The 27,002-nt window shown below is 42.9% G+C and overlaps 3 protein-coding genes across 4 annotated transcripts in view; 2 read left to right on the top strand and 1 right to left on the bottom strand.

Annotated features, from left to right (window-relative positions):
- The first annotated feature begins 549 nt into the window (after positions 1-549).
- zgc:112334 (uncharacterized protein LOC619199 homolog) lies at positions 550-8,039 on the top strand. Of its 2 annotated transcripts, XM_066671534.1 has the most exons (11): positions 550-639; positions 1,909-2,016; positions 2,403-2,499; positions 2,666-2,800; positions 3,497-3,695; positions 4,130-4,261; positions 4,366-4,465; positions 4,970-5,141; positions 5,376-5,520; positions 5,604-5,658; positions 7,400-8,039. In XM_066671534.1, the coding sequence occupies exons 1-11, from the start codon at positions 598-600 to the stop codon at positions 7,535-7,537; spliced, it is 1,323 nt and encodes a 440-aa protein (XP_066527631.1). In that variant the 5' UTR covers positions 550-597; the 3' UTR covers positions 7,538-8,039. The 2 variants fall into 2 exon arrangements, with proteins under 2 accessions (XP_066527631.1, XP_066527632.1); XM_066671535.1 differs by lacking the exon at positions 2,666-2,800.
- A 396-nt stretch (positions 8,040-8,435) lies between these two features.
- On the bottom strand, positions 8,436-12,281 carry ndufaf3 (NADH:ubiquinone oxidoreductase complex assembly factor). Its single transcript, XM_066671090.1, has 5 exons — positions 11,748-12,281; positions 10,677-10,872; positions 10,208-10,274; positions 9,902-10,002; positions 8,436-8,761 (listed from the first exon to the last, which is right to left on the bottom strand). The coding sequence occupies exons 1-5, from the start codon at positions 11,825-11,827 to the stop codon at positions 8,669-8,671; spliced, it is 537 nt and encodes a 178-aa protein (XP_066527187.1). The 5' UTR covers positions 11,828-12,281; the 3' UTR covers positions 8,436-8,668.
- A 256-nt stretch (positions 12,282-12,537) lies between these two features.
- LOC136696575 (NCK-interacting protein with SH3 domain-like) overlaps positions 12,538-27,002 on the top strand; it is a 30,388-nt gene continuing 15,923 nt past the window's right edge. The window contains exons 1-2 of the mRNA XM_066671089.1: positions 12,538-12,891; positions 13,804-14,174. Of these exons, the coding sequence (XP_066527186.1) occupies positions 14,004-14,174 (171 nt within the window). The 5' untranslated portion in view covers positions 12,538-12,891; positions 13,804-14,003. The remainder of the gene's footprint in view (positions 12,892-13,803; positions 14,175-27,002) is intronic.

The raw sequence follows: 27,002 nt of genomic DNA, 5'->3' as shown, positions 1-27,002 counted from the left end.
ATTAAATACAGGTATAAAGTATAAATACAAATTAAGATAGACCAACCGAAGTAAACTTATAATATTTTAATTATTACTAATCCGTTTTTATTAAAATGACACCTTTCTCATTCATTTATTCATCCATTAATTAACTCTAAACTGACACCAGTGGACAGTTTCTCACACTCACTCTGTCACTCAAACCACTCAAACTGTGGACAATATTTACACATTCACTCAGTCACTTAGTTATTATTATTATCGTTGTTGTGGTGTTGTTCGTGTTCTTGTAAACATTATAGCATTATAGAGCATTTGCTGACATTTGCTTGTGGACCAAGGCCTGCACTGGGCTAAGAGATAAGAGAAATGAGGTATGATCAACGTGCAGATGACAGGCTGAGAGAGTGACTGAGAGGATTATGTCTTAAAGGGATGATATTATAATTATATTTCTAGAGCAGGTGACGTGTGTATATACACATTCACACCTACCACAGAAAGAATAGGACTGGTTCCTGCCTTTAACAAAGAACCATCAGAGGACCACCAGAGAACTATCAGAGAACCTTCAGAAACCCAGAAACAGAAACCCACAGCCCTCACACAGACAGAATGGCAGAATTTGATGTTGCAGTGCTTGGCACTGGGCTTAAGGTGAGATTTCCTTTTTTTTACTATTACATTTAATCAAATCTAGCTTACACATTTCAAATCAAACAACATCCATTTATTTTCACATCACATTAACATGGGTGCATAGTGAGTGAAAAACTAAGGTGCACAGTCCTTCACAGTAGTAAATAAACAAAAAATAGAAAATGAATTGTACAAAATAACATTACAGTACTCACACAAATTAACTTACACTAAACAAATGAATTAACATTTACATATACTGTACAAACAATATTTCACTGAAATCAGCACACATTGATTTTAATAGCTTTTGTAAGAAAACACAGTAAGTGCAAACTGTTGCTTTTTGAGATTATAAATAATGTGTTCCATAATTTTGAGTATGCATATCCTTATGGCATTAATGGATACAGGTTTTCTGTTTAAGTGAAAAAATAGTTTATGATACTGTGTAGTAGGCTGTACATACAGTAGATACATGGGTTCACAAATGTCATACAGTATTTTTAATGTGTAAATGTAAATAAAGCCTCAGCCCTCAGATATATTTATTCCTAGTATTTCCCTGACTGTAACCGAGTCAATGAACAGTTCTCAAATCACTTAGTGTAATATGTAAGTCTCTAATCTAGAATTCATAAAGACAGAACTGTTAATGTCTGCATTGTTGGTGTCTAAAATGTGTCTCGGAGTCGGAGTAAAGTGAGAGTTGTTATTGAAGTTGATGCAGATCTTAAAGGAGCGGTAAAGATGAGCTGTAACAGACACTCACTCATCTATAAGAGAGAGAGATTAACGCTAATCCTCCATTCTCACTCACTCTAGAGAATACAGACACAGTCAGCAATGAGCTGTAGCTAAATTTAAAGATGCAATCTATCATTTTCACTGCAAAAGGTAGCATACAATATTAGTTTATATAATTTAGATAGAGAAAAAACTTTTTATCGCCCCTGAGTCCATTTCTGCTCCATGGAGTGGGTCTCCCAAATGGAAGCACTAGGTGCATTATTACAATGTCAGGAAGAAAGACTGCAGAAAATTACTGATTGCATCTTTAATGTTTACAATATAAAAATAACCATATACTAAATAGATTACCACACATGCCTCTATCACAGTTTTACTGCTTCACAGAAACCCCACACATCCCAGAGCATCCCATTATACAGGTTAATGTTTTTCTAAAGAGATGTGAATGTCTGTGTAATTAATGGGTCTGTCTTGCTGTAACTATACAGCAGTGGGGTCTGAAAAATTTGGACATGTGTATCTCATCTGTTACAGGAGTGTGTCCTCTCCGGCCTGCTGTCCATCTGTGGGAAGAAAGTTCTACACATTGATCAGAACCCACATTATACAGGAGAATGTGCTTCTATATCCCCTCTGAAAGAGGTCTGCGTACACACACACACACACACACACACACACATCTTGTACTTCCATTCACTAACCAATTTATTGGAAACACCAACTTTGTAGGTCCACTATATTGGTTTACAGTTACAGACTACATCTCCATGTGTCGTTGCACTTATTTGCGCTTATTAATACTCTCTCCTCCTTTCATCGTTGTTCAGGTCCAAAAATGTTCAGACAAGAGCAGTTCTGTGGTCAGAACCTAAAGGATTTCTAAAACATCACAAATGTGCCACAATTTCTAATCGTACACCAGCATGAGAGGGGTTTCCAATAAAGTGGAAAACGCATAATTTACAGCATACATTATTGGCAGGCTGTGTCAGAACATTAAATATCATCTCTGTCTCTTTGTTGAACAGCTCTATCAGAGGTTTCAGGTTCCAGGGCCTCCTAAGGGAATGGGAATGGGCAAAGAATGGACCATCGACCTAATCCCAAAATTTCTGATGTCCACTGGTGAGACTTATAAACATTCCAAGTTACAAAGGTTTATGTTTCTCTCATTTGAAAAATAGCTTAAGCCTATAATTGCAGCTCCAACCCCAGAAGGAGGACATATATTCAGTCTATGTCTTTAAGCTGTATGTTATTCTTCACTGTCTGGTGTTCTTCTGGATTGCAGGAGAGCTGGTAAAAATGCTGTTGTACACAGAGGTGACACGATATTTGGATTTTAAAGTGGTGGAGAGCAGCTTCGTTTATCAAGCTGGAAAAATCCACAAAGTTCCCATCACTGAGGCAGAGGCACAAGCTTCAGGTAACACTCAGTTATTTCTTATTTAATTCTATTGGAAAATAATAAAAACAGTCCTAACATATCATCAATGTTCTCCATTTATATACACTTTAATTTTTTCAGCATGATTTGTCCTTTGCACTGTGTTAAATCTTTCAGAAAGTATGGATCAAAATGTATGCTCCAAAAATGTGAAACGTGCTTTTCTTATCGCTGCACAGCAACAGAACAAAATGTGGACTCATCATATAACACATTAGTAGCTATGAACACAGACACACACACACACACGCACAGAGAGGGAGAGAGAGATAGAGAGAGAGAGAGAGAGAGAGAGAGAGAGAGAGAGAGCTAGGCGGGCACCTGTCTGTGCCTGGGGAACATCTGGGTTTATGTGCCAGTTCAGCTATGGATGTTGAGGGAGGAGAACACGCTGTTCCTAACCCCTGTTGATCTGGGGATCAAACTGGTCACACGTCCCAAGCCTCCCTCTCTAACCTTTAAGCCACAGTGGCCCCAACTGACTTGCAATACATTTCTTAACATTAACTAGAAGCGAAGAAGTAGAGATGTTTCTGTTGTCTCCTATACAGCGGAGAGTTGTACTGTATTTGGACAGTGATGATAAAAAGCACGCCATGATGCCTGTAGTTTCTTATTATTTGTGCTGTAATTAAACAATGTAACATAACCAAATTAATTCTCTGTGTTGTCTAGATCTGATGGGAATATTTGATAAGCGCCGTTTCAGGAAGCTTCTGCTGTTTGTTCTAAACTTTGACGAACACGACCCTCGGACGTTTCTGGACATGGACCCACACAGAACCAGTGCCAGGGATATGTTTAGACACTTCGACCTGGGGACAGATGTAGTGGAGATTATTGGCCATGCACTGGCCCTGCAGAGCTGTGATGAGTCAGTACACACACACACACACACACACATACACACACACACACACACACACCCACACACACACACACACACACACACATATAGGTCCCATATGCAGAGATTGGTAGAGCCCACTTACTTACTCAACTCCAAAGTAGGCATTATAACTGGGATAAGCCCCCATCGCTCATTGCAGGTGGGCAATTAGTGTTCTCCTCCAAGCATGTTGAGCTCCAATGGCATTGTGCTGGCTGATATTGGCTTCGCGTATCCCATAGTAAAGGGATTGGGCAAACCAAGCTAACAGGAATAGACAGTTCCTCTTAAAAGAGTGTATAACCATCCTTCAGGTTTTCAACCTGCATGTGGCCCCAGTACCGGATCATCTATTTTTCTATCTTCTTTTTAGTGTTAGTCTCAGTAATATCTCTCTCTCTCTCTCTCTCTCTCTGTAGTTATATGGATCAGCCATGTCTACAAACCATAAACCGGATCAAACTTTACTCTGACTCTTTGGCCCGTTATGACCACAGTCCTTTCCTCTACCCACTCTATGGCCTCAGAGAGCTGCCTCAGGGATTCTCCAGGTGATCATTTGAGTTTGAAAACTCATGGAAAACTCAAAGTTGACTTGTTACTATGTGGATGAGGTGAGGTATTTACAATGTGCATGTGTGTATGTTTGTGTCAGGTTAAGCTCCCAGAATGGATGCACATACCTGCAGAATCGACAGGTTGATGAGATCATCACGGAGAACAGCAGAGTGGTGGGGGTGAAGACTCACGGAGAGGTGAGCGCCAAAAATAATAAAACTGATCAGAGATCAATCAGAGACCTGTGGCTGGTTGTGCTTTTTGTGGTTTCTGGTGTGTCTGTTTGGTGAATGTTGTGGTGTCAGTTGTGATTGACTGTAGAGTTTGATGTTTGTTGTGAATGTGTCATTTCAGTTTCGTTTCATCAGTTTCTATGACTGTTATGTGCTGTGATTGATTGTAGTGTTTGATTGATATTTGTTGTGATTGATTACACTACTTTGTGTTTGTTGGTATTGATTTTAGTATTTAATTTATGTTTATTTTGACTAATCATGAACTTTGGTGATTGTTGGGACTGATCATTTTGTTTGAAATTTGTAGTGACTGACAGTAGGCTATGAATGATATTTGTTGTGATAGTGATGTTTCTGAACAGTCTCTGTGACTGTTGTGTCCTCTGACTGATCGTAGTAGGGTTGATCTATGTTGGTTCTGATTTTTCTGATCAGTTTGCTTGATCAATATTTGTTGGTGTGCAGGTATTCCGCTGTAAGCAGCTGCTGTGTGACCCCAGTTATGCTCCAGGGCGAGTGAGGAAAGTGGGCCGGGTCATCAGGGTTATCTGCCTCCTGAATCATCCAATCAGAAACACGCATGATGCCAAATCGTGTCACATCATCATCCCACACACACAGATCCACAGGAAATCAGGTACCACGTGTTTATAAACACCACTTAGGTGCCTCTTACACGCATCAGTACTTCACTCTCAACTACATACTGAATAATTCTTAGTGAATTCTGAATAATTCCTGTTTCCTCTTCTTTAAAGCTTTGAAAATTATTTTTATAACCTGTGACATTTCTATACATCTGTAACATGCTGAAGTAGTCCTGTTCTAAACAGTTCTAAATAAACAAACCTGACTTTGCTACTCTTTGTAGATATCTATGTGTGTATGTTGTCCTATGGTCATAACATGGCTCCTGAGGGGAAGTACATTGCAGTGGTCAGTACAAATGTGGAGACCGATAGCCCTGAGAAAGAGGTGCAGTCAGCTCTAGCTCTGCTGGAGCCAATCATGCAGAAGTAAGACTTATTAATAAGCAACAGTCACAAAACTGCAGTTCATGATTCTTGATTTATTATAATTAATCTCAATTTATTCCCAGGTTTATCTCTGTCACTGACCTGATGGTTCCCACAGATGATGGGAGGCGGAGTCAGGTAATCTTCAGACTCACTCAACTTAGTGGAGAACTCATGGTCTCTCCATGGTTTGGTGCTATTAGTGGGACTCAGGTGGGCTATCTGTGTTGGATAAATGTGGGCAGCCCTTTTTGGCTGCTAATGTTTGTCCTATATTTACAAACCGGATTCCAAAAAAGTTGGGACACTAAACAAATTGTGAATAAAAACTGAATGCAATGATGTGGAGGTGCCAACATCTAATATTTTATTCAGAATAGATCACAAATCACAGATCAAAAGTTTAAAATGAGAGAATGTATCATTTTAAGGGAAAAATATGTTGATTCAAAATTTCATGGCGTCAACAAATCCCAAAAAAGTTGGGACAAGGCCATTTTTTACCACTGTGTTTTACCACTGCTTCTTACAACACTCAGACGTGTGGGGACAGAGGAGACCAGTTTCTCAAGTTTAGAAATAGGAATGCTCTCCCATTCATGTCTAATACAGACCTCTAACTGTTCAATCGTCTTGGGCCTTCTTTGTCACACCTTCCTCTTTATGATGAGCCAAATGTTCTCTATAGGTGAAAGATCTGGACTGCAGGCTGGCCATTTCAGTACCCGGATCCTTCTCCTACGTAGCCATGATGTTGTGATTGCTGTAGAATGTGATCTGGCATTATCTTGTTAAAAAATGCAGGGTCTTCCCTGAAAGAGATGACGTCTAGATGGGAGCATATGTTGTTCTAGAACCTGAACATAGTTCTCTGCATTAATGGTGCCCTCTCTGGTACGGATGACATGGCGTCCCAGTGTTCCATAAAGAACTTCAAATCGTGACTCATCTGACTACAGAACAGTCTTCCATTTTGCCACACTCCATTTTAAAAGACCCCTGGCCCAGTGCAAATGTCTGAGCTTGTGGAGCTTGCTTAGGAATGGCATCCTCTTTGCACTGTAGAGTTTCAGCTGGCAACGGCAGATGGCACAGTGGATTGTGTTCACTGACAATGCTTTCTGGAAGTATTCCTGAGCCCATTCTGTTATTTCCTTGACAGTGGCATTCCTGTTTGAGGTGCAGTGACGTTTAAGGGCCCGGAGATCACGAGCATCCAGTAGAGTTTTACGGCCTTGACCCTTACGCACAGCAATTGTTCCAGATTCTCTGAATCTTTTGATGATGTTATGCACGGTTGATGATGATAACTTAAAAGTCTTTGCTATTTTACGCTGGGTAACACCATTCTGGTATTGCTGCATTATCTTTCTGCGCAACAATGGTGGAATTGGTGATCCTCTTACCATCTTGGCTTCAGAGAGACATTGACACTCTGAGAAGCTCTTTTTATACCCAATCATGTTGTCAGTTGACCTAATTAGTGTTAATTGGTCTTCCAGCTGTTTGTTATATGCTCAATTTCCTTTTTCCAGCCACTTATTGCTACTTGTCTCAACATTTTTGCATTCAGTTTTTATTCACAATTTGTTTAGTGTCCCAACTTTTTTGGAATCCGGTTTGTAATCCATCCTGGTTTCGTCACTAACCCTGGAGGGTACGCATGAGTGGGGTTATCACTTAACCTGTGGATAAAATTGCTAGTCTCCAGATGGGCTGTCCAGATAGACCCCATTAAAGAAAAGAAAATTTCAGACATCAAACATGGTTTCAAAATGACCAACTCTGACTTGGATCAGACTTGATACGGTTTACATAAAAGAGCTATAATGAAACAATGCTAACACTATTTAAAAGTAGCTTGTGTTTCTGTGTTCAGATTTTCGTTTCTCGATCGTACGATGCCACCACACACTCTGAGACGGAGTGTGACGACATTAAGGACCTGTTCCGTCGTATGACGGGGGCAGAATTTAGCTTTGAGGATTTCCACAGAGACATTGACCCTGATGATTAAACTCCTGCACAAAAAGCTACATCACAAGACAAAGGATTCACATTCTTCACACATCACACTATTTTCTTATGATGAGGCTAATGTAGCTAACAAGTAATGGAAGATTATATTCCTTCCAATATATAAGTCCATACAGGAAATTCTGTCTATCTAGGCTCCAAACCTGGATAGTTCATGTCATTCACACAAAACAAGGAAAGGGACCTTTAAACCCAAAACAAAATACAGAACTAGTCTTGCAGCTCAAATAATTTTACTGGAGGGCAGGACATCTATTAAAACAGATGCCATATATAGCCTTAACATTTTTCAAAATTTCTTGTCAACCAATGAGTCTCCTGGTCCTTTATAATGTCTATATAAACTCATATAAACCTTGCCACTTTCCTTATAATGATGTCAATGTAGCTAACAAGTACTGATAACATGCTGAATCAGTTAATATATTTAAAATGGTCAAAGGGCTTCAAGATGGCCGTTAGCTCTGTTTGTAGCCATGTTAGCGCACTTTTAGTCATGTTTATATCTATGTCTTTAATAATGTTAGCTACAATAACTTGGAGGCTCCAGTATAAAACTGAAGAATAAAAAATCATCAAATATATCTCAGATACATATGGGGAAGATTTGGGGTAATGGGTGAATGTAAAGTTTTCACTTGCTGTTAACACTTTGTGTACCAAGACTGTAATAAATAATCACGCTTGTGTTGATCATTCATCACCAAGACTGGAGGGTTCATTCACTGATATATTTTGATATTTTTTTTAAAATGTATCCTCATTTCCTTACAGAACAATAACACATATCTGCTCAGAGAAAAAATGAAACAGTCTCTTCATACGTTGTTATTACAAAAAGACATATTTATATTACATATAAATTTAAATTACATTACAGCTGTTACACTGACCAATGTACACTCACAAATTCTGCACAAAGCTGATGGCGTCTACAGTGTTTGTACATTATGTACAGTTAAGAACAGGACAGCTTCTTTCCAAAACAGGGATTTGGGGAAACATTTGTACAGTCTCTCCATGGGAAAACCACATACTCTGAGGCTCTATATAAATCAGTGTGTGTGTGTGTGTGTGTGTGTGTGTGTGTGTGTGTGTGATGATGATGATATCATTCCATGATTTCTGTCAGAGGAGGGATTAAACCAGCTGCTGTAATTCGTCTCTCAGACGACAAGAAGTTGAATGTGGCGCATGCATTCGGCTGCAGAGAAAGAAAGGAGATTAATATCATAATATTTCCATTATCCAATGGAAATCCATGATAATGGATTTGATTATTCCATTATCAAATCAAAGCCAACAAACACCACCTGTCTGTATATTTTGTTTGAATATTTGTAATTTGCACTGTCATTAGACTTTGAAACATTACCACCTTTGAATTTGTAGCACTGAATATTTTGCTTTGCAATTATGCAACTGAATATAATTGCTCTTGAATTGAACTCGTGAATTTTCAAGAACACGTTTTCAACTGTTATTATTCAAGGTTAATAAATTCAGATTTTAAAAAAAAGTCAAGCTTAAAAAAGGGCCATTATAAAAAAAAATCCACAGTAGAATGAACTTAATCTTCAGGATGTCAATAGTCTGTTATATTGTGTCTTTAGTGAGCCTTTCAGATTTTTGAGACAGTTTGAAAATAAAGAGATAATATCCACGGAAAGAAGCTAAACGTGTAGTTTTTCCACGGTATGGAAGTTGTGTTTGTGTTTCGCCATCTAGCAACTGAATCGGTTGCTTTTCCTTTGTAACCCGGATGTGTACCTGAATTTTTTGTAACTCGTATTTCGGTATCTGAATTTGGTCTGTTGAATTTGAGCAACTTAGAAATATATTGTTTGAATTTTTTTGAGCTTTATTTTTTTAATCTGAATTTATTAACCGTGAATAATAACAGTGAAAACATGTTCTTGAAAATTCATGAGTCATTTTTACGAGGTCACCCACAGTTTGTGAACCACTGTTCTAGTCAATCTTCCAGAATCATAACAATAAACAGTAGGGGTGAATAGAACCAGACGTCCTCCTCTAAAAGCTCCTCACAAAAATTGAGGACAGCTGATGCACAGCTGATGTCTGACCATAGTTTGGAGAAGTTGGTGGTGTTTAGTCCCAGTCCTGGTGAAGAGGGACATGCAGGACACTATGAGGGACAAACACTAGTTGAGTCGAGATGTCCACTGTTCTCTGTCATCATCATCATCCACATCCTCATCATGACAGTAGTGAGAATGGAGTGGAAATAAAGTGCAGGAAAGTTGTTGGAGATTTGGAGACATCTGGTTACATTCACCTCCACTGGAGAGAAACTATTGCAAGATCAGCATTAAACTCTCACCGTGTCCTGAACCTCCACAGCGATCCCTTTCTTCTGAACGAAGGCAAGAACATCAGGGTCCAGACGTTCGGTACGGGCTCCTGTTCCCAAAACCAGTACCTCTATATACACACACACACACCATTGAGTTAGTCTATTTACTTATTTATCTTGTTCTTCTTTGTACACTGGAGACACTAAAAGGCTCCTGATATTTTGATATTTTTGATAATTTTATTCAATGATTTGTATAAAAGAAAAAAGAAATAATAGTTAAATCAATATTTTTTACTAATATAATTTATTCAAAACTAAAAAATGTTTTACCGATTCTAGGCTCCAGCAGGTAGAACAGAGATAAACTCTCTATTGTAATGTCCTTATAACTGCCCACCTGCCACATAAACAATCACATCATCACAAAAGCACAAAGGATACTTACAAAACAACAGTTCAGTGACTCTAGGCTTACATCTGCAGAAGTAGTAAAGGTTAAAGGGAAAATTCAGTGACTGAACAAATATACAAAGCATCTCCAAAATGTTTTGCCTTACCGGAGCCATCCAGTCCTAATCCTAGTCCTGGAGATAAGTCATATTTTAATGCCTGCCCTGCTGCAAGCACACCCAATCCAATTAAGCAGCTCAATAACAAACCCTTACTGAGTTGAAGTGTAGGTTTAAACAGAAGAAACACTAAAGTGTTCAGGACAGCATCTCCAGAGCAAAGGGATACTGACAGGATAGGCTCCAGAGTGAGAGCCTGGGCCTTCATGAGTCAGCGAGTTTCTTCTCACATTCCACTGAAGAATAGCTGGCGGGACCATGGCACAGGGTCCAATCACTCGGTTTCCATCGATGTTGAAGCCCCTGGAGCTGTAGCTGAGGATCATGGGTCCACCGCCCGTCTCTTTTTGCATCACCGTCACCGTTGTTCTCTGGTACATCTCATCGTCTGTGGGACCCAGTCTGTGGCCACGGGCTAAAAAGGGGCTAGGGAGGAGGGTGGGGTCAGATTTATTTTAGGTACAGAAATTGGTTGTGTAGGCAGTAGCTACTTATGTATATTTTAATTCTACTTCAGTACAAATGTAAGCACAGGAATGTGCTTCATTTTAGTCTCAAATTCTCTGTTCTGTCTGTGTGTGTGAAGTGATGCTGTGTGGTTGTGTTGCTGCTCTGTGATCAGGTCATACCCCTGACTCCAGAGCATCAGATTTTTTTTATTTCAGAGCAGAATGATCCAGAAAGAGAATAACAGAGTGGCACAAACTTCAGCTCCTGTGCTGAGAGACGCTGGATGTTCTGAGAACAATCCACTGACCACAGTGTGTGTGAACAAATGAATAATGTGTGAGAATAAATAAATTACCAGTAAAAAAATATTTAAACAATATTGTGTTGATCCCACAAATTATATATTATTTATTTTGCATTAAATAATTTGATCCCACACTCCATTAAGTCATTCCTGCATATTTTTAAGTCATCTCCACAGATTAGGTGTTTGCACACATTAATTCATTTTAAATGGATGTCACCACCAGCAGCCAGAGTCAGTGTCCTGCTCCAGGAGGATGTGTCTGGGACAGTGGCCCACGGGGAGGCACTCTACTCTACATATTTTAATGGTTTCCCTGCTTTATCACCCTCACTGCGACTATGAAAATACTTTTTACCTGTTTAGCTGATTCAGGTGAGCTGGGAGAAGGGAAATTAATAAATGAGCAGGGCAAGGTGCCTCCAGGACCAGGGTTGAGAATCACTGGTTTGGGACACAGCTCCTGATCTGAGCAGAGGTCATTACTAACTCAGAAGCATTACACAAAACGACACCGGTTCTGTGCCGTAATTAAAGGCGTCTATACCTGGGCTGGGTTCTGGATCTGATCTGAAGACCGTAGAGAGACCCTCGGAAGAACAGTTTTCTACAGAAAGGCGCTGCCATTTCAAAAATCCACTTTAAGCCGGAGAACACAAGACCGGCGTGGGAGCACGGACACTTTATCGCACTGCACAGTCTTCCAATATAAACATCCGGTCATAGGTTTGCGCCATAATTTCTGTTTACACGTATTTTAAATATTGTACATGACACTCTGTCATTTCAAACGCAGTTGAAAAGTCTTAATATATATCTGAGAAACAGCCGTGACGTTAATGAATACACTACGGTTACTACGTAAGACGCTGCCTGCTATTCTTTGAAGTTAAACCCAACCAGCGCCAGCACTTAGATGAACTGCCTCCAACGTCATTAGCTAATGAATAATGCGTTTTCGTATTGCGTTATTTAACAAAGTAGCCTATAAATAAACTGTATATCTGTTTGTCTGTGTAGAAATGTATTTTCCTGACGTTCTCATCGTTCGGCGATTGATTCATCTCGCCTGCCTGCGAAAAGGGGGCGTTGTGTGTTTAATTCAATCTGATGAACCGATTCTTTAGAACAGTCCGGTTGAAAGAGCCAAATAAGATTTTTATGATTCATAGGTGAAAATAATTCATTTTTTCCATTGCCATTACCTTGTGTAGTAGTTCTTTCATCAGGTGACACAAGTTTTGCACAGATTATACAAAAACTGTTGGTTCTTCTTTCATGCCTCATGTAATTTATGCAATGATCCACTAAGATTATTAAATATTTTCGGGGCTCCCATGCTCCACAGTGGTCTGAGTGTTGACCTTGCCATCAAGAGATCGTTGGTACGATCCCAGGTGATGCTTCTTAGGATCTCAAGGTGGGGTTTCTAGATGTGGGCGGGATGCATGCCTCCCTTTATTTCTTCATCACAAGAGTGCTGGCCAGCGCAGGCCTCTGTCGTATGATATGACGGACCTGAGCTTTGATCCAATTTTTAAATTTGTGAATCGGTTCCATCAGCTAGTCTAAATCTACCGACACTAATGAGCCGAGTCCTTGAGTCGACTCTGCGGCGCTGTGTTTACGGGCAGTGGGAGAAGTTGCGGAGTATTTTCTGCTGCGGAGCCGGAGCTCGGCGGAGGAATGAGGCGAGTTTTTACTTTCTTTTTAACAGAGGAGCATGAGAATTGTGGGAGTTCTGAGAAAGGTTTAAACATTATCAGTACATGGCTGGGGATGTGAAGAAGTGATGTAGAGAGAGAAAGAGAGAAATAGGGGTGACACGGGGCCCTTTGCTTCACCTCATTCGTCTTTGCAGAGTCTGTCACACCTTTTAAATGTGGTAGAAATGGGAGGTTACAGCTCAATAATTAACTCTGGTTAGCTGTGTATAGGAGTGAATCAGCAGGACTGTGTGTCAGTGCAGAGGAGTGTAATGTGCTGCTGCTGTGTCTCCAGAAGCAAATCTGTATCTTCTTGATATTAACAGCTTCCTTACATATTTAAAACCCACCTTTAACTACTGAAAAAAGGGGATATAGCTATTATGTCAATTCTGGATGGATAAATCCTGAGAGAGCTGAGTGATATAATACTTTGATAAAGTGTGACCAAATATGGTGCACACAAGGCTCAAAAATATATTTATTTGAAAATATATTTTAGATGTGAAGCACCTAATGGAAATGGCTTACACACTCTCACTTTTACAAGCTCACTCCCTCACTCTCACATCCATACTCAAATACTCATGCACTCACATACATATATAGTCTTCCATTCACTCACTCGCTCATAAACTTACTCACAGACTCATCCTCACTTATATACATGTTCACTCACTCATATATGCATACAGACACATGCTCGCACATGTTTAATATTTGCCCACCCGAGGGTGCTATTCAGTGATTTGCATCAAAGACAGTGTAATAGTTAATAGTGCTAGTAGCTATGGAGTCTCTTGGAAAGATCAGCAATGTTGTATTTTCCACTGAATCATATCCTCTCTGTTGTTGCTGGTCTTTATCTCTCATTAAAAACAAATATTTCTTTTACAGGCAGTGACTGGCTGCATCACACAGAGGGACTCTCTGGAGGACTGAGCTAGCCTCTGAAGCTCATCTTTGATTAGGAATTTAGGATTTATCGCACACAACATTTTACCATAACACTTTGAATCAGAACACACCCCCATTCTCCCACAGTGCCCCTGGATAGACTGATAGACAGATCAGTTCATTGACAGAGCAATAGAGCCATGTACCGCTCTCTGTACTCATTTAAGTCCCCAGAGCGTAACTCTCTGAGTTTCTCGGCTGGGGAGAGCTTCCTGATCCTGGAGCGCAGTAATCAGCACTGGTGGCTCGGCTCCCACTGCAGCTCTGGAGAGACTGGCTACATCCCTGCGTCCTACATAGAGAAAATACAGGTACAACACACACACACACACACACACACACACACACACACACACAAATGTCCATGTTTCTAATATAAAGAAGATGCATGTGCAAAAATGCACGGATATATTGTCCATCACGGCTTATTTCCAGGAGATTTGTATATAGCTGTAGTGGAGTATGGACTGGATAACGAGATGAAAAGTCAGATGAAGAAATGAAAAGTTTTGAATTAAAACTTTTTCATTCTGCCCAGGACCTTCTGTCTGCGACCGAATTAACATTCCACAAACCGCGGGGGCGCAAAGACCCTGCAGCCCCCAAAACACACGCACACACATAAGATCTAACATCAAAAGACGGACCAGGACACCTGGCCCCGACACCCCTTCCTCCCTTCGGAAATTTAAAGATAACAAACTTTATGATGCTCTTAAGGAACAGGACATCAAACAGAGAGGGGAATTTTACTGCCTCCTCTTTACGACAGGGGCACCTAAGGGTCTCGACATTATCGCTTGCAGGGACCAACAAATGGTTAACAGGAGTGACCTCGGTTTGAACTCCCGTTGACTCATCCACACCGAACCACCGGCATGGACCAACAGCGACCCCAGGTGGACGTTTGCGAAATCACGTCTCGCCTAAGGCCGTCTAAACATATGATGGACTTAATAAAATTTTAATAAGTATGTCTATGCAATATGTATAAATGTCACTCTGTGTCCTCAGAACGTCCACCTTCTAATGAAATGATGTGTATTACTGTTTCTATCATGAAAGGAAGTTTCTGTCTCTGATTAGAAAAACGAATTAATACCTTCTAAAAACAATATTGTGAATGGGACGTAAACACAACGTACCCAAGATGAAATCTTATGTATATGTTTGATATTAATAATCCAGGACGCTCATTGTTGTATATTACTAACATGTATAAGAAATTTCGATACGCGAGATTTCTATTCCTTCTGTGTGAATCTCTGATTCAAACCTCCCCCCCTCTTCTCTCTTTCGGGAGAGTCACGTGAGCCTCAGACTCGCCACCCAATCGAAGAAAGGACACCTCCCAATAGGGCGTGACCGCGCTGGCTTTGAAAAGAAGTTCAGCTCGGCACATTAGTTCAGTGCAGTTCAGAGAGCAGTTCGCCCGTGCAGTGCAGTGCAGCTCAGCAGTTCAGCGGTTCAGCTCAAGAAGATCGGAAGCTCAACTCAGCTCAACTCGCCCTTTCTCTCTGACTCTTAACTTCGTTTCCGCTCTGAACGCCTGCATGCGTTCTCTTTGTTTCATTTCTTCAAGCTCCAACCTCTCCAAGCGAGATGCTTTCTCCTCTTCACGCCGACGAACGAAGACTTTTGAAGAAACCTCACTAAGCTCCCAGGAGACGTCTTGAGTTAGCTAGTGTGAGAGAAATTTACGAATACGTCGAGTGATTTGAATATCTTCTTTTCTTTTAATCGTGTTTATGTTTTATCGCCCAATCTAAGTTTAATCTCACGAACTTATTCGTGGCCAGAGTAAGAAACACCGCCGAGATAGAAGAAAGTCGTAGAATAAGTAAGTCTATTGAATCGATTTTCAGTTCTGGATCTGCAGTAACTAGCGAAACTTTTCGTCCAAAACGTCCATATGGTTGGACCCTCCTGATCAGGACAGTAAACCAAAGAGAGGATCCTGCCGCCTGCGTCATCACGCTCTGAGTACGCCCGAGGCGACTCAACCGACGGAGAAAGACCACGCTGACTCAGCCTGGAAACTTCCGTGGGAGAACCGCGAGACCAAGTGAGACGCCTTCACTCCCAGGACCTCAGAGAGCCTCTGTACCCAACGAGGAGTGAGAATCGACGAAAAAGTAAGCTAAACCTACGCATTCCCAGAGCTGAAAATTGAATTAAGTTTCTTGATAAATTTTATACGTTAATTAAACTTCATTAAGCGACCCATTAGTCATAAGCCATAGTACCTAGCTTATATTTAAAGTCGAATCGGTTTCCCCTGCGTTGATGCCGTGAGATTTCAAGATTATGCTATGTTAATTAAATATCCTTCTCTTTGTTAATAAAACTTTCATTATTTGAAATTACAGTGTGTACAGTCTGTTCATTAAAATCTCTGAAAATCCTGAAGAACTCACTTAGCTTGACTATTATTCATTCTCAAACTAATTAGTAACGTTTTAATTGTTTAAGCCAATTATAAACTTTAATTGCTATCATTAGTCAAATAATCAGTAATTATAAGAGTTTGAATAAGGTCAACGCTATAAATATATATTCACATAGGTATCACGGTGTATGATTAAAAAACCAACATACACTACATATGCCTTTATTATTTTTGGCGCCCACTCGAGGCCAGGAAAAAGGCTTTTAATGTACAAACTGTAAAACACTGAAACAATCTCAGCTTGGGTTTATGAAATGCTTTCCGCTGTTTGTGTTGCTGAATAACGATTGAGATTCAAAGCTTGATGTGGGCAATTTCGTGTTGTGTTTGTTACTGTTGAAAAACTGTTCTGTGGTATATACCGTTGAGAAAAATAAGCTTGGTAGTTTTTAAAGTGCGCGGCTGCGCCATTTTGCATGCATTAAATTGAGGCCTGGGTACACCCCATTACGCGAACTCCGTTCTGGGATAAGTACCGTCGGTTCGACCCCTCAGCCGCGGAATTCCGGCGAGAGACCACCGAACCGAACTCCTCCGTTCGTTTTAAAACTGGGTCGCTACCAGCATTAATAACGAGATCGCGCGCTAGGCGATTGGGAGGCTATTAAAGAAACAGCCGAAAATACGACTAGTGTTAAGAGCGGTCTGCTCTCATCAGCTGTTCCTGTTAGACTGGACGCGGATCCAGGAAAGAAACGACCCCTTTGAAGGGGCGGAGCTGAAACTAAGGAGGGAAATTCAAAACGCCCCCAAAACAGAGGAAGACTAATTCCCTCTTGTGGTTTAAGTGCGTAATTGCAGGGAAACTACTTCATAACTAGCGTCTATTGAAGCATGCTCTTCCTTGTGGTCAAGTGTGGTGCTACCCTTGACGTTTGATTCCCGTACACCCTCTAGTGGTTGGGAGGTTGTCCGCCGAGGCAACCTAAGTGTTTAGCAGCCCTCTGGTGTTTAAAAGTTGTCATTACAGATGAAATTCTTTTAAAGTACCTTAGTGTAAAATCTCTGTTCCCCTTTTAAATTTTAATATTAATTTTGATAAAGTATCTGAGCGTTTAAAATCTTTATTCCATTTTAGATTTTAATTTGATAACGCCCTCTAGTGTTAAAACTTCCCGCTACAGTGGAAATTCCCATTTGTGTTATATTGTGTCTGCTCGTGCCGTGTTTATTAGGATTTCCACCAGCGCCGACTGGTGTCCATTGCTGCTATTGCATTATAACTTGCTTGTCGCCCTCTGGTGTCCCAGTCTGGTATTACAATTTAAGTTCAACTTAAATACTGAAGCTTGCTGTTGCCATTCAGACGTACCTTCAGTACCTTCTAGTGGAGAAACTTGCTATCGCAACTGAAATTGTCGACCAGTTCACACTGATAAGACCTGGTATTACAGCTCTAGTGGCTATCTCTAAACTCTGCACATCTGAATAATTACAAGTAAAGGCTTGGAAGCATAGTCAGCTGATACAGCTACAGCAGACAGTGTGCAGTAATTAGAAATTGACACTTTAACTTGATACCAGATCACAAACGCAGTTAAAAGAGAGAGTCTTTTATTTTCGCTATTCTTAATAATTCTTTAATTCGGAAAATCCTTTTTACTTTCATAATTCCTTAATTGGAAATTATATCTAGTAATAAATCTTACTTAATTTTAAAATTCTTTAATCCAAATTTTTCGACAATTCTTTAATTCCAAAAATTTTTTTTTAAATTTTAATTATTGAAAAAAAATAATAATATTTTTTTCTTTTGCTCACTTGCGTATAGCAACTTTCACTCCACCCTCTGCTACTAACAGACTTCCCTTAGAGATTCACAAGTGAACTCTAACACCATACATACTAGCAGTTACTCTTAGAGCACTCGATACAGGTGAATTTAGTTCAGGTTTAGTTAGAAAAGGGATTAACGGAATTAATCCTAACTAAATAGAAGTAAGTTACACCTCGCAGTTAAAACACAGCTAACATGGCAGAAGGGACTTTTCCCTCGGAAGTATATGTAGAAGGTTTGTGGGATGAGGCATTCTCTGTTCTGACCAGCCTCACCAGTGATGTGATGCCTGGATTCGCAGAAACAGTGCAGAAAGCCTCCCTGGTCGGTCGTGACTACATGGTGACCAAATGGATAGAGAACCACTTAACTCACATGGTCAAGGGCAAGTCCCTAACTGAGGCATTCGGCCAAATAGCCCTCCTCGCTGTAGTACAGCTCAGGGCCAGCGAACGTGAGCTTGAGGTATCACAGCGACAGCGAGCAAAGGTAGAGGCAGAGTTAAGTCAACTTCAAAGCGAAATAGCTGAAGGGAACACACTGCCCCAGGTCACTCCTGATGTGCCACCTAGTGCCGCTGCAGAAAGACAAGGCCAGCAGGAAGATAGTGAGGATCAGGAACCAGACTCAGGGACCGTAACCTTTAGAGCTGCTGCAGCACCTCCTCTGGTATCAACGGGTATTTCACCTTCCCCTGTGTCTCCTGTCAGCCGTCCCTTACAACGCCCTGCTAGACCCAGAGCACTGGAACCCAGTGTCTGGTCCCCTCAACCTTTACCCTCTCACGGTCCCTCATACAAGGACCTAGATAAAATCGCGCGTAATATAACCCGCTTTGATCCCAAACCTGACGGTTCTAACAATATTTTTTCTTACCTAAAAGATATTGACTTCTACCTCCAAAGGTTCCCCGGGATCACCATAGATGACAGACTATATGTGATCAAACTGACCTCCAACCGAGACGTCAGCAACTTCATTGAACGTCAGCCAGACTATGTAAAAGCGCGATATGATGTGCTGTGCCAAGCATTGGAGGAAGAATTCACCTGTCACAGACCGGACTGGCCGCTGCTTTGAACATAAAACAGCAACGCCAGGAATCCCCTCAGCAATATTATAACCGACTCAGACAGACGTACTTCGGACCTAGAAATGACTCCGGAATGGAGGAAGAGTTAAATTTCAAATCACTATTTATCCAAAACCTCCATCCCCACACCAGTCATCAGCTGGGAGTCTCAGCTTGCCATCGCACCCTGTCTAGCAGACAGCTGCGTGATTTAGCACTCAGAGGTTTCCTAAAATCCCAACAAATTCCCAACAGATGGTCCGAAACACCCCAAGTGTTTAATGTCGACTCCAGCTACCCACATTTAGAGTTGGAAGGTGCCACCCAGGCCGATCCACCAAGATCCGCCCTGGACCCTTCCTCCACTCCATGGACCAGTGAGGGCCCGAAACCTCATCTGCCCTCACACTAATACAAGCGCTACCCTCCTCGCAGGCCAGACAGAAATCGCGACAAAGATTTCTGGAACCCTCAGGACAGGGCCGGGTATGGTCGTGACTATTACCCTGCAGAAAACCGTGGTGCGGGCCGTGGAAAACCATCACATCCCCATAAGGGATATGAGCGAACAGCTCAGAACCAGCTTTCTGATTCCAATAGAGAAAAGAAAGAGAAATACTGGTATCAAAATAAAGAAAATCACACCAAAGACAAGCTTAAAGGCAAGGAATTCAGCTCTAAGGAGTTAGAGGACATCCGCCGAATGCTTGCAATGATTTGTAAAGAGAAAAAGAAAAAACCTGACGTTCTTTCTATCACCTCTGTGCGGTCTAACCCAAAGCCATCCTCTAACACCCCAGAAATGTTAGAGAGCTATGTAGGAGAAGTGACAAGCGAAGCTCCGTCTTCTAGCGCACCGTGCAATCTCCTCGTGACCCAAACAAACACTGAAGACCCAATGATACAGGGGGGTGACTCGCAACCACCCTCCAGTGCTATTTTGGTTGTTCAGTTAGACGGTAAAGAAGGTTTAACGCCAAATGACCCTTCAGTCATTGAAGGCGACACACCCGTCCAACAATTCATGGGACACTTAACTGAGAAAGGGGTTGCACGCAAATTCTATTTGTCCACCATTGTGGAGAGAAGGCTAGTACATGAGGCCCTGTTGGACACTGCATCAGATGTCACGCTCATGTCTTCCGCCTTGTTCCACCAGGTTCGAGCCATTGCGCGGCGTGAAAATCGCGAGATACAGCTCCAAAACTGTTCTCTTAAAATTCAGCCGTATTCACATGCAGGCCTCACTATCCAATCCATGGCACTAATACACTTAGCCATTGGACCAATGACTTTAGTGCATCCAGTTCATGTGTCTCCACTCGAAACAATTCCCTTCCTCATCGGCAAAGATCTCCTTAATCGCTTCGAACCACTGATTGACTTCAAAAGGTCAAAGATCTGGGCACAAGTGCGTGAGCCTCTGCCCATCTGCACCCCACACCACCGGGAAGCTCAGTGTTGCCGTCTCGAAATCCGGCCTGAATCAATAGGAGATCCACCAAGTCAGACCCCTCACTTTGAGGAAGAGGAAACTGAGCCCATGGCGGCCACGCCAGAGACTGCAGTCTCTTCCTGGCCCCCTAGTGCCATGTTAGAACAACGGAACACATTTCTGTGCACTTTCACTAAGCCGTCCACAACAGACGCTCCCGGCCTTCCCATCGTAAATGGTCTCACAATGCAGGACTATCATGTGGATAGTGCAGTTCTGGCTCTGTGGACTGACAAGTCCGCCATAAGCCAAACCCTCTTTGACACTCTGCGCCTCACTCAACCAAATATTCCTTTGGTGAGCAGTCCTTGTCGTTTTACTCTTAACCCGACATCAAAAGTAATGTCACCCACTGATGGAATTTGCGCTTTAACTATCCAATGGAACAAAAGGGTACTCATCCATTATTTCTTGGTCGTCCCTAACTTGCCACACGACGCTTACATTGGAAGTGACTTCTTGGTGCGCCTCGATGTCCACGTAGACACCCTCAATAGTGTGCTGTGGTCCTTGACTGATGTTTCAACGGAAACCTGGTCCTCGGATCTCTGCAACCTAGGCTCAGGACAAACTATTCCCGAGGTATGTCAGGTCACTAACCAAGGTTCACTTGTGGTACCTGCGAACACCGCAAATATACCCATCCGCTTAGTCATGCTACCTGGCCAACACTTAAGCCACGCGCATGCACTTTTCCAACCGTCACCTCAGTTCTTCGAACTAGGCCTCAACCTCGAAGCCACACCTTTGGTGGAAACACGAGCAAGATCCACCTATCTGTTCATACGGAACGAAACCACTTAACCCTTGATGATCCCTCACTCATCTCCTCTGGGTTGGCTAGTCAGTACGAAATTCCATGACTTCGAGTTGCGAATTCCGATCATAGGACCAATGCCTGAATCCCTGCTTCTTGATCATCCAGAATCAAAGATGTTCTATACTCATCCGACACGAGCTGTTGCTCTCTTCTCAGCTCTGGACATGAGTAAAGACGCCATTTGCAGGATAGATCTTGCTGACGACAATCAAATGACAGTCATGGTTCTTTCCTTAGATTCATCCCCGGAATCCTCCCGGGAACCATCTCTTCTTCCCGAAGCGGGAGAAGACACTTCAAATTCACGTACTTCAAAAGAACTATCTGACTCCGAATTCCGTATCCAAGTCGAACAAGTTCTAAAGGAGGCCGATGCCCTCCAAAGCAAAGAAGAACGTGAGAAACTCTGTGAAGTGCTTTTTAAATATCAAAAATCTTTTGCCAAAGATTCAACGGACTGTGGTCTCACTGACATTCATTCAGTGCACATTCCCACTTGTCCAGGAGCACCACCCACGTTTGTCCGCCAATACAAAATTCCGTTGGCATCCTATGAACCAGTACAAGAAATCATTGATGACTTGCTGGAAAAGGGCATAATTCGACCCTGTAACAGCACGTACTCGGCACCATTATGGCCCGTCATAAAACCAAATGGTAAATGGCGCCTAACCATCGACTATCGGAAACTAAATCAACAGATTCCCTTGTCTCGGTGGCCGATGACACAATTGGAGCAAGAACTCTCCTCGGTCCGAAACGCTAAATACTTTTCCACCATCGATGTAGCCTCTGGCTTCTGGACCATCCCGGTGCAAGCAGAAAACCAACACAAGCTCGCTTTCACCTTTGCAAACCGACAGTACACATTTACTCGGTGTCCCTTTGGATATGCCAACTCACCCGCGGAGTTCAACATTTTCTTAAACAAAGCATGCCCTGATGCCCACGAGCGAGGCACCCTCATATATGTGGACGACATACTCATGCGTAACCACTCCCTACAGGCACACATTGACGAGATTGATCATGTTCTTGACCAGCTTACAACAGCAGGTGCGAAAATATCAATCTCCAAATGTCAGTGGTGCAGAACAAAGGTGAATTACGTCGGTCTGCTCGTAAGCACTGATGGTGTTGAACCACAAGTGAGTCAAGTGCAAGGGGTGGCACGGTGGCTTGGTGGTTAGCCCGTTCGCCTCCCAGCGCTGGGATCTTGGGTTCAAGTCCCATCTGGGTGGAGTTTCCATGTTCTCCCCGTGTCTGCGTGGGTTTCCTCCGGGGGCTCCGGTTTCCTCCCACAGTCCAAAAACATGGAGGGTAGGTGAATTGGCTTCTCTAATAACTGTCCTGGTGTGTGAATGAATGTCTGTATGTGTGAGCCCAGATATGGATTGGTGCTCTGTCCTGGGTTAAACCCTAGTGCCCGATGCAGTCCTCCAGGTGGACGGTCGTTTCTGGTTGAGAGTACGCTGTGCGCGTTTGGCTGCCGCTTCTCGCCAGTGTGTGTGAATTAAGCGTTCTGAGCAGTGTAGATTGTAAAGCGTCCTTGGGTGTCTAGAAAGGCGCTATATAAGTGTAATAATAATAATAATAATAATTAAAAAAAAAAAAGGGGTAACAAACCTCGCAGCACCCACCAATCTTAAGGAACTCCGCAGTTTCTTAGGAGTATGCAACTATTCACGACAATTCATAGAAAACTATGCGGACCTAGCTCGTCCACTTTATGACCTTCTGAAAAAGGATACCCCGTTCACCTGGGGCGAAGCCCAGGAACACGCCATGCAGGCACTGAAATCTAAACTGTGCACGGCTCCATGCCTTGCCTATCCTGACAGTAGTAAAGAATTCTACCTAGAAGTAGGGTTCTCGGACCACTGTCTCAGCTCCGGTCTGTATCAATTACACGACAGAGACAAACGTGTCATAGCCTACGCTAGTAAAACTATGCTGGCTGCCGAAAACAAATACAGTGACTGCGAAAAAGCACTACTAGCAACAGTGTGGGCAGTCAAACATTTCTCCAACTACCTAGGTGGTCAGAAGGTGATTGTTGAAACTCATCATCAGCCAGTCACTTTCCTAAACAGCCAACGAATTCGAGAGGGTGTAGTAACTAACGCTCGAGTAGCATCCTGGCTAATGGCTCTCCAAAGCTTTGACTTGGAGGTACATTACGCACAAAACTACAAGAGCCCCCTAGGCACAGGCCTTGCTTCCTGCAGGCGATGCGAAGGAAACATTCCTTCCCAAGTGCCACAAACTCCAGAAACCCTCTTACCTACCATGGCTAACCACCACTATTTCGATCATAACATATGCAAAGACCTTGTCACTGCGTATGTAGATGGTTGTTCGTTCCGCCGAGAACACACCCTGATGGCAAGGGTGGGTATTATCGGAATAAACGGATGGCCTCACGAACCCCTAAGTTTCAAATTGGGTGCTCAGTCCTCCCAATATGCTGAAATAGCAGGAATTCTCATCACAATCCAGTCTGCGGTCCAGAAAAGCGTAAAAACGTTGGTGATCTGCACAGACTCCTACTACGTGCACCTAAGCTTCATATGCCACTTGAGACTGTGGAAAACCAACAACTACACCACGTCAAACAAAAAGCCAGTCAAACACAAAGAGCTTTTCGCGGCATGTGAACACTTGGTAGACACAGGACCTGCAGATCTACTGGAAGAAAGTGAAGGGTCACTCCCGAGTCCCGAGAGATGACAAAGAATTCAATGATCAAGTAGACAGCTTAGCCAAACAAGGGGCCCACGAAGGCACATCGTGGACATTCGATCCCTCCCTTTATCCAAACCCACCCGACATCGAAGTCCTAGCTGTCACACGGTCTCGAACTGTAACGAAGGCATCGCCTGACAATGCTAAACCTACCATTGTCTCTATTAACCCTACTTTTTCTGACGCTGACTTAGTTACTCTCCAAGCTCGAGACCCATCCATTTCTAAAATGCTTAGCCATGTCTCTGACCCATCTACATATCCCATCACAGCCCAAGATCTTGACACCATACCAGGCCTTAAAGACCTATACGGCGCCAGAGCGTCCCTCCAAGTCGTCAAAGGCTTGCTAGTTCATGCCACTGACTCGCACACTTCACCTACGTTCGTGGTTCCTCAGTGCCACAGAGGGGTGATGCTGATGCACGCACATGACTCCCCATCTGCGGGACACAAAGGGGTCAAAGCAACACACCATGCGCTCAGGCAGGTGGCATATTGGCCTCACATGGTAAAAGATGTGGCTGACTACATTAAAGGCTGTCTGGTATGTTGCCAATTTCAAGCCTCGAATCCTCTTCATAGAGCCCCCTTGCAAAATAAAGGATTATCCTTCCCTTGGTCAAACCTCCAGATAGACTGGGTCGGACCACTCACTCGAACAGTAATTCACGTGTGCATTCACTAAATGGGTAGAATGCCTCCCCGCACCGAATGACACAGCGGCTAACCACTGCATACTTACTGATGAACCATGTCTTCTCACGGTTTGGCCTACCCAGCCGTGTCGACTCTGACAGAGTGACACATTTCACAGCTGAGGTCATGCAGCAGCTCTGGCAGCTCTTAGGAGTAAAAGCCAGCCTTCACATTAGCTACCATCCCCAAAGCTCAGGTCAGGTAGAGCGAGCCAACCGAACTGTTGTTAGCATACTGAAAAAGTACGTAGCAGCAAACCAACGAGACTGGGATGTCAAGCTACCCCTTGGACTGATGGCCATACGGGCGACCCCACACGATGCGGTCGGGGTCTCACCCTTTGAGTTGATGACAGGGAGACAGATGACTCTGCCTCTACATCTGTTATATCAGCCAGGTGAAGCTAGCATAGCCGTAGCCTACACCACTCATCAGTACATGGAGAATCTGCAGAAACACCTCAAGGCCACTTTCGCCTTTGCCCAGCAGAAACTGGAAAAAAGTGCAGAAGGTCGCAAAGCGTACTATGATCACAAAGCATCCCATGACGAACTCCAAATAGGGGACAAGGTATGGTACTACATCTTTGTCCAACCTGTTGGAAGGTCGCGAAAAACAGGGGGGAATTTGGCCCACAAATTCCTACCCCGATGGTCCGGTCCCTATAAGATAACAGACAAACTGTCCCCCGTTGTTTACAGGATCAAAATAAACAAAGCTAGGGGCAGTACTGAACTCAAATGGGTCCACCGCAACCAAATCCGACCACACACAACCCCCATGGGACTTGTAGGGGATACTAACGCTTGTGTTAGATCATAAATGACAGAACCAAAGGCAGGAAGGGTGTTGGTTAACAAACAACTACAACCTTCTACTCACACCTTAGTTCTCCTATCCCTTTTCCCTTTTTCTCTCACTCTTTAGCAGGCAACGAGCTTCTAACCAGACTGAGGACACTCAGGGTGCAAGACCCTAGTCCCTCATCGTCAATTATTGTAGAGTGTTTACCCTAGGAAACTTTTATCAAAAGGGGGGTATCGTGAAAATTTTTAGAATTTGTCTAAACGACTCGCCGTAAATACCCTAAGTCTAACCATGAGCATCTCTTCCGGTAGGATGGCCCCGCTGCTCATTCTCCTGATCGTCGGCTCCCTAGGAACCGCCGTGCTCCCTGAAGTGATTGAACCGGGTCCTGACTCAGGAATAATACTGAAAGACCAGCCGGGACTGCTAATCACTAATTGCCGCCTCCATACCCAGAGAGTATTCGTACGGTTGAATCCCGCCGAAGCGTGTAGCAAAAACCTACCGATAACCACTCTGCAGACTGGCCGGAATGGAGTTAGATGGACTGAAGAAGCTATCAGCCATGCTGAAGCCGGCGTAACTCACATGCTCCGCCAGCTACAAAAGTTTACCGTGACGCAATCAGAATTAAATGGTTTTAACAAACGACCTAAACGCTTCATAGGCGGATTGCTAATGGCAGCTGCAACTGTGGGATCACTACTGAGTCTCGGAACGTCCGCCGTCAATGCCGTCAATGTAGCCACTGTCAAACGTCAAGTAGGGGAATTACAAGCTGAAATTCCAAACATTAAAACCCAATTAGACAAACAGCAGCAGCACCTACAAACAATTGGGCAAACCCTACGTGGCACCGTCGTAGTGCTCAACGCTCACAGTGTCGCTTTGAACAAAACGCTCCAGACGGTTAACTCTATGCTTTCAGTAGTGCAACTTGACCTCGCCCACATCCAGCTTGTAAATATGTTATTGTCTGATATGCTACAAGAAATCAGCTCCTCTGTGGATAGCCTAGCCATAGGGAGAATTCCTCCCTACCTGGTGCCCCTATCCTTAGTACAGGAGATTTTGTCTACAGCAACTGGAGAAGTAGTTACTGATCTCCAGGCCCACCTAGCCTATACCTTAGGTAGCGCCATCCCAATTTATGTTAATCCTCAAGACCGAGAATTAGCATTCATCATTAACCTTCCCATAATGGCGCCTGGAAACATCTACCGTTTGAAAGATGTTGTCAACGTTGGCTTCTGGCAAGATTCTGCCTACGTTCGT

Source organism: Hoplias malabaricus, chromosome 5, assembly GCF_029633855.1.
Source record: "Hoplias malabaricus isolate fHopMal1 chromosome 5, fHopMal1.hap1, whole genome shotgun sequence".
In the NCBI taxonomy this organism is placed as follows: domain Eukaryota; kingdom Metazoa; phylum Chordata; class Actinopteri; order Characiformes; family Erythrinidae; genus Hoplias; species Hoplias malabaricus.
Note: the sequence above shows the minus strand (reverse complement) of the source record. Positions and strands in the feature narration are given on the sequence as shown.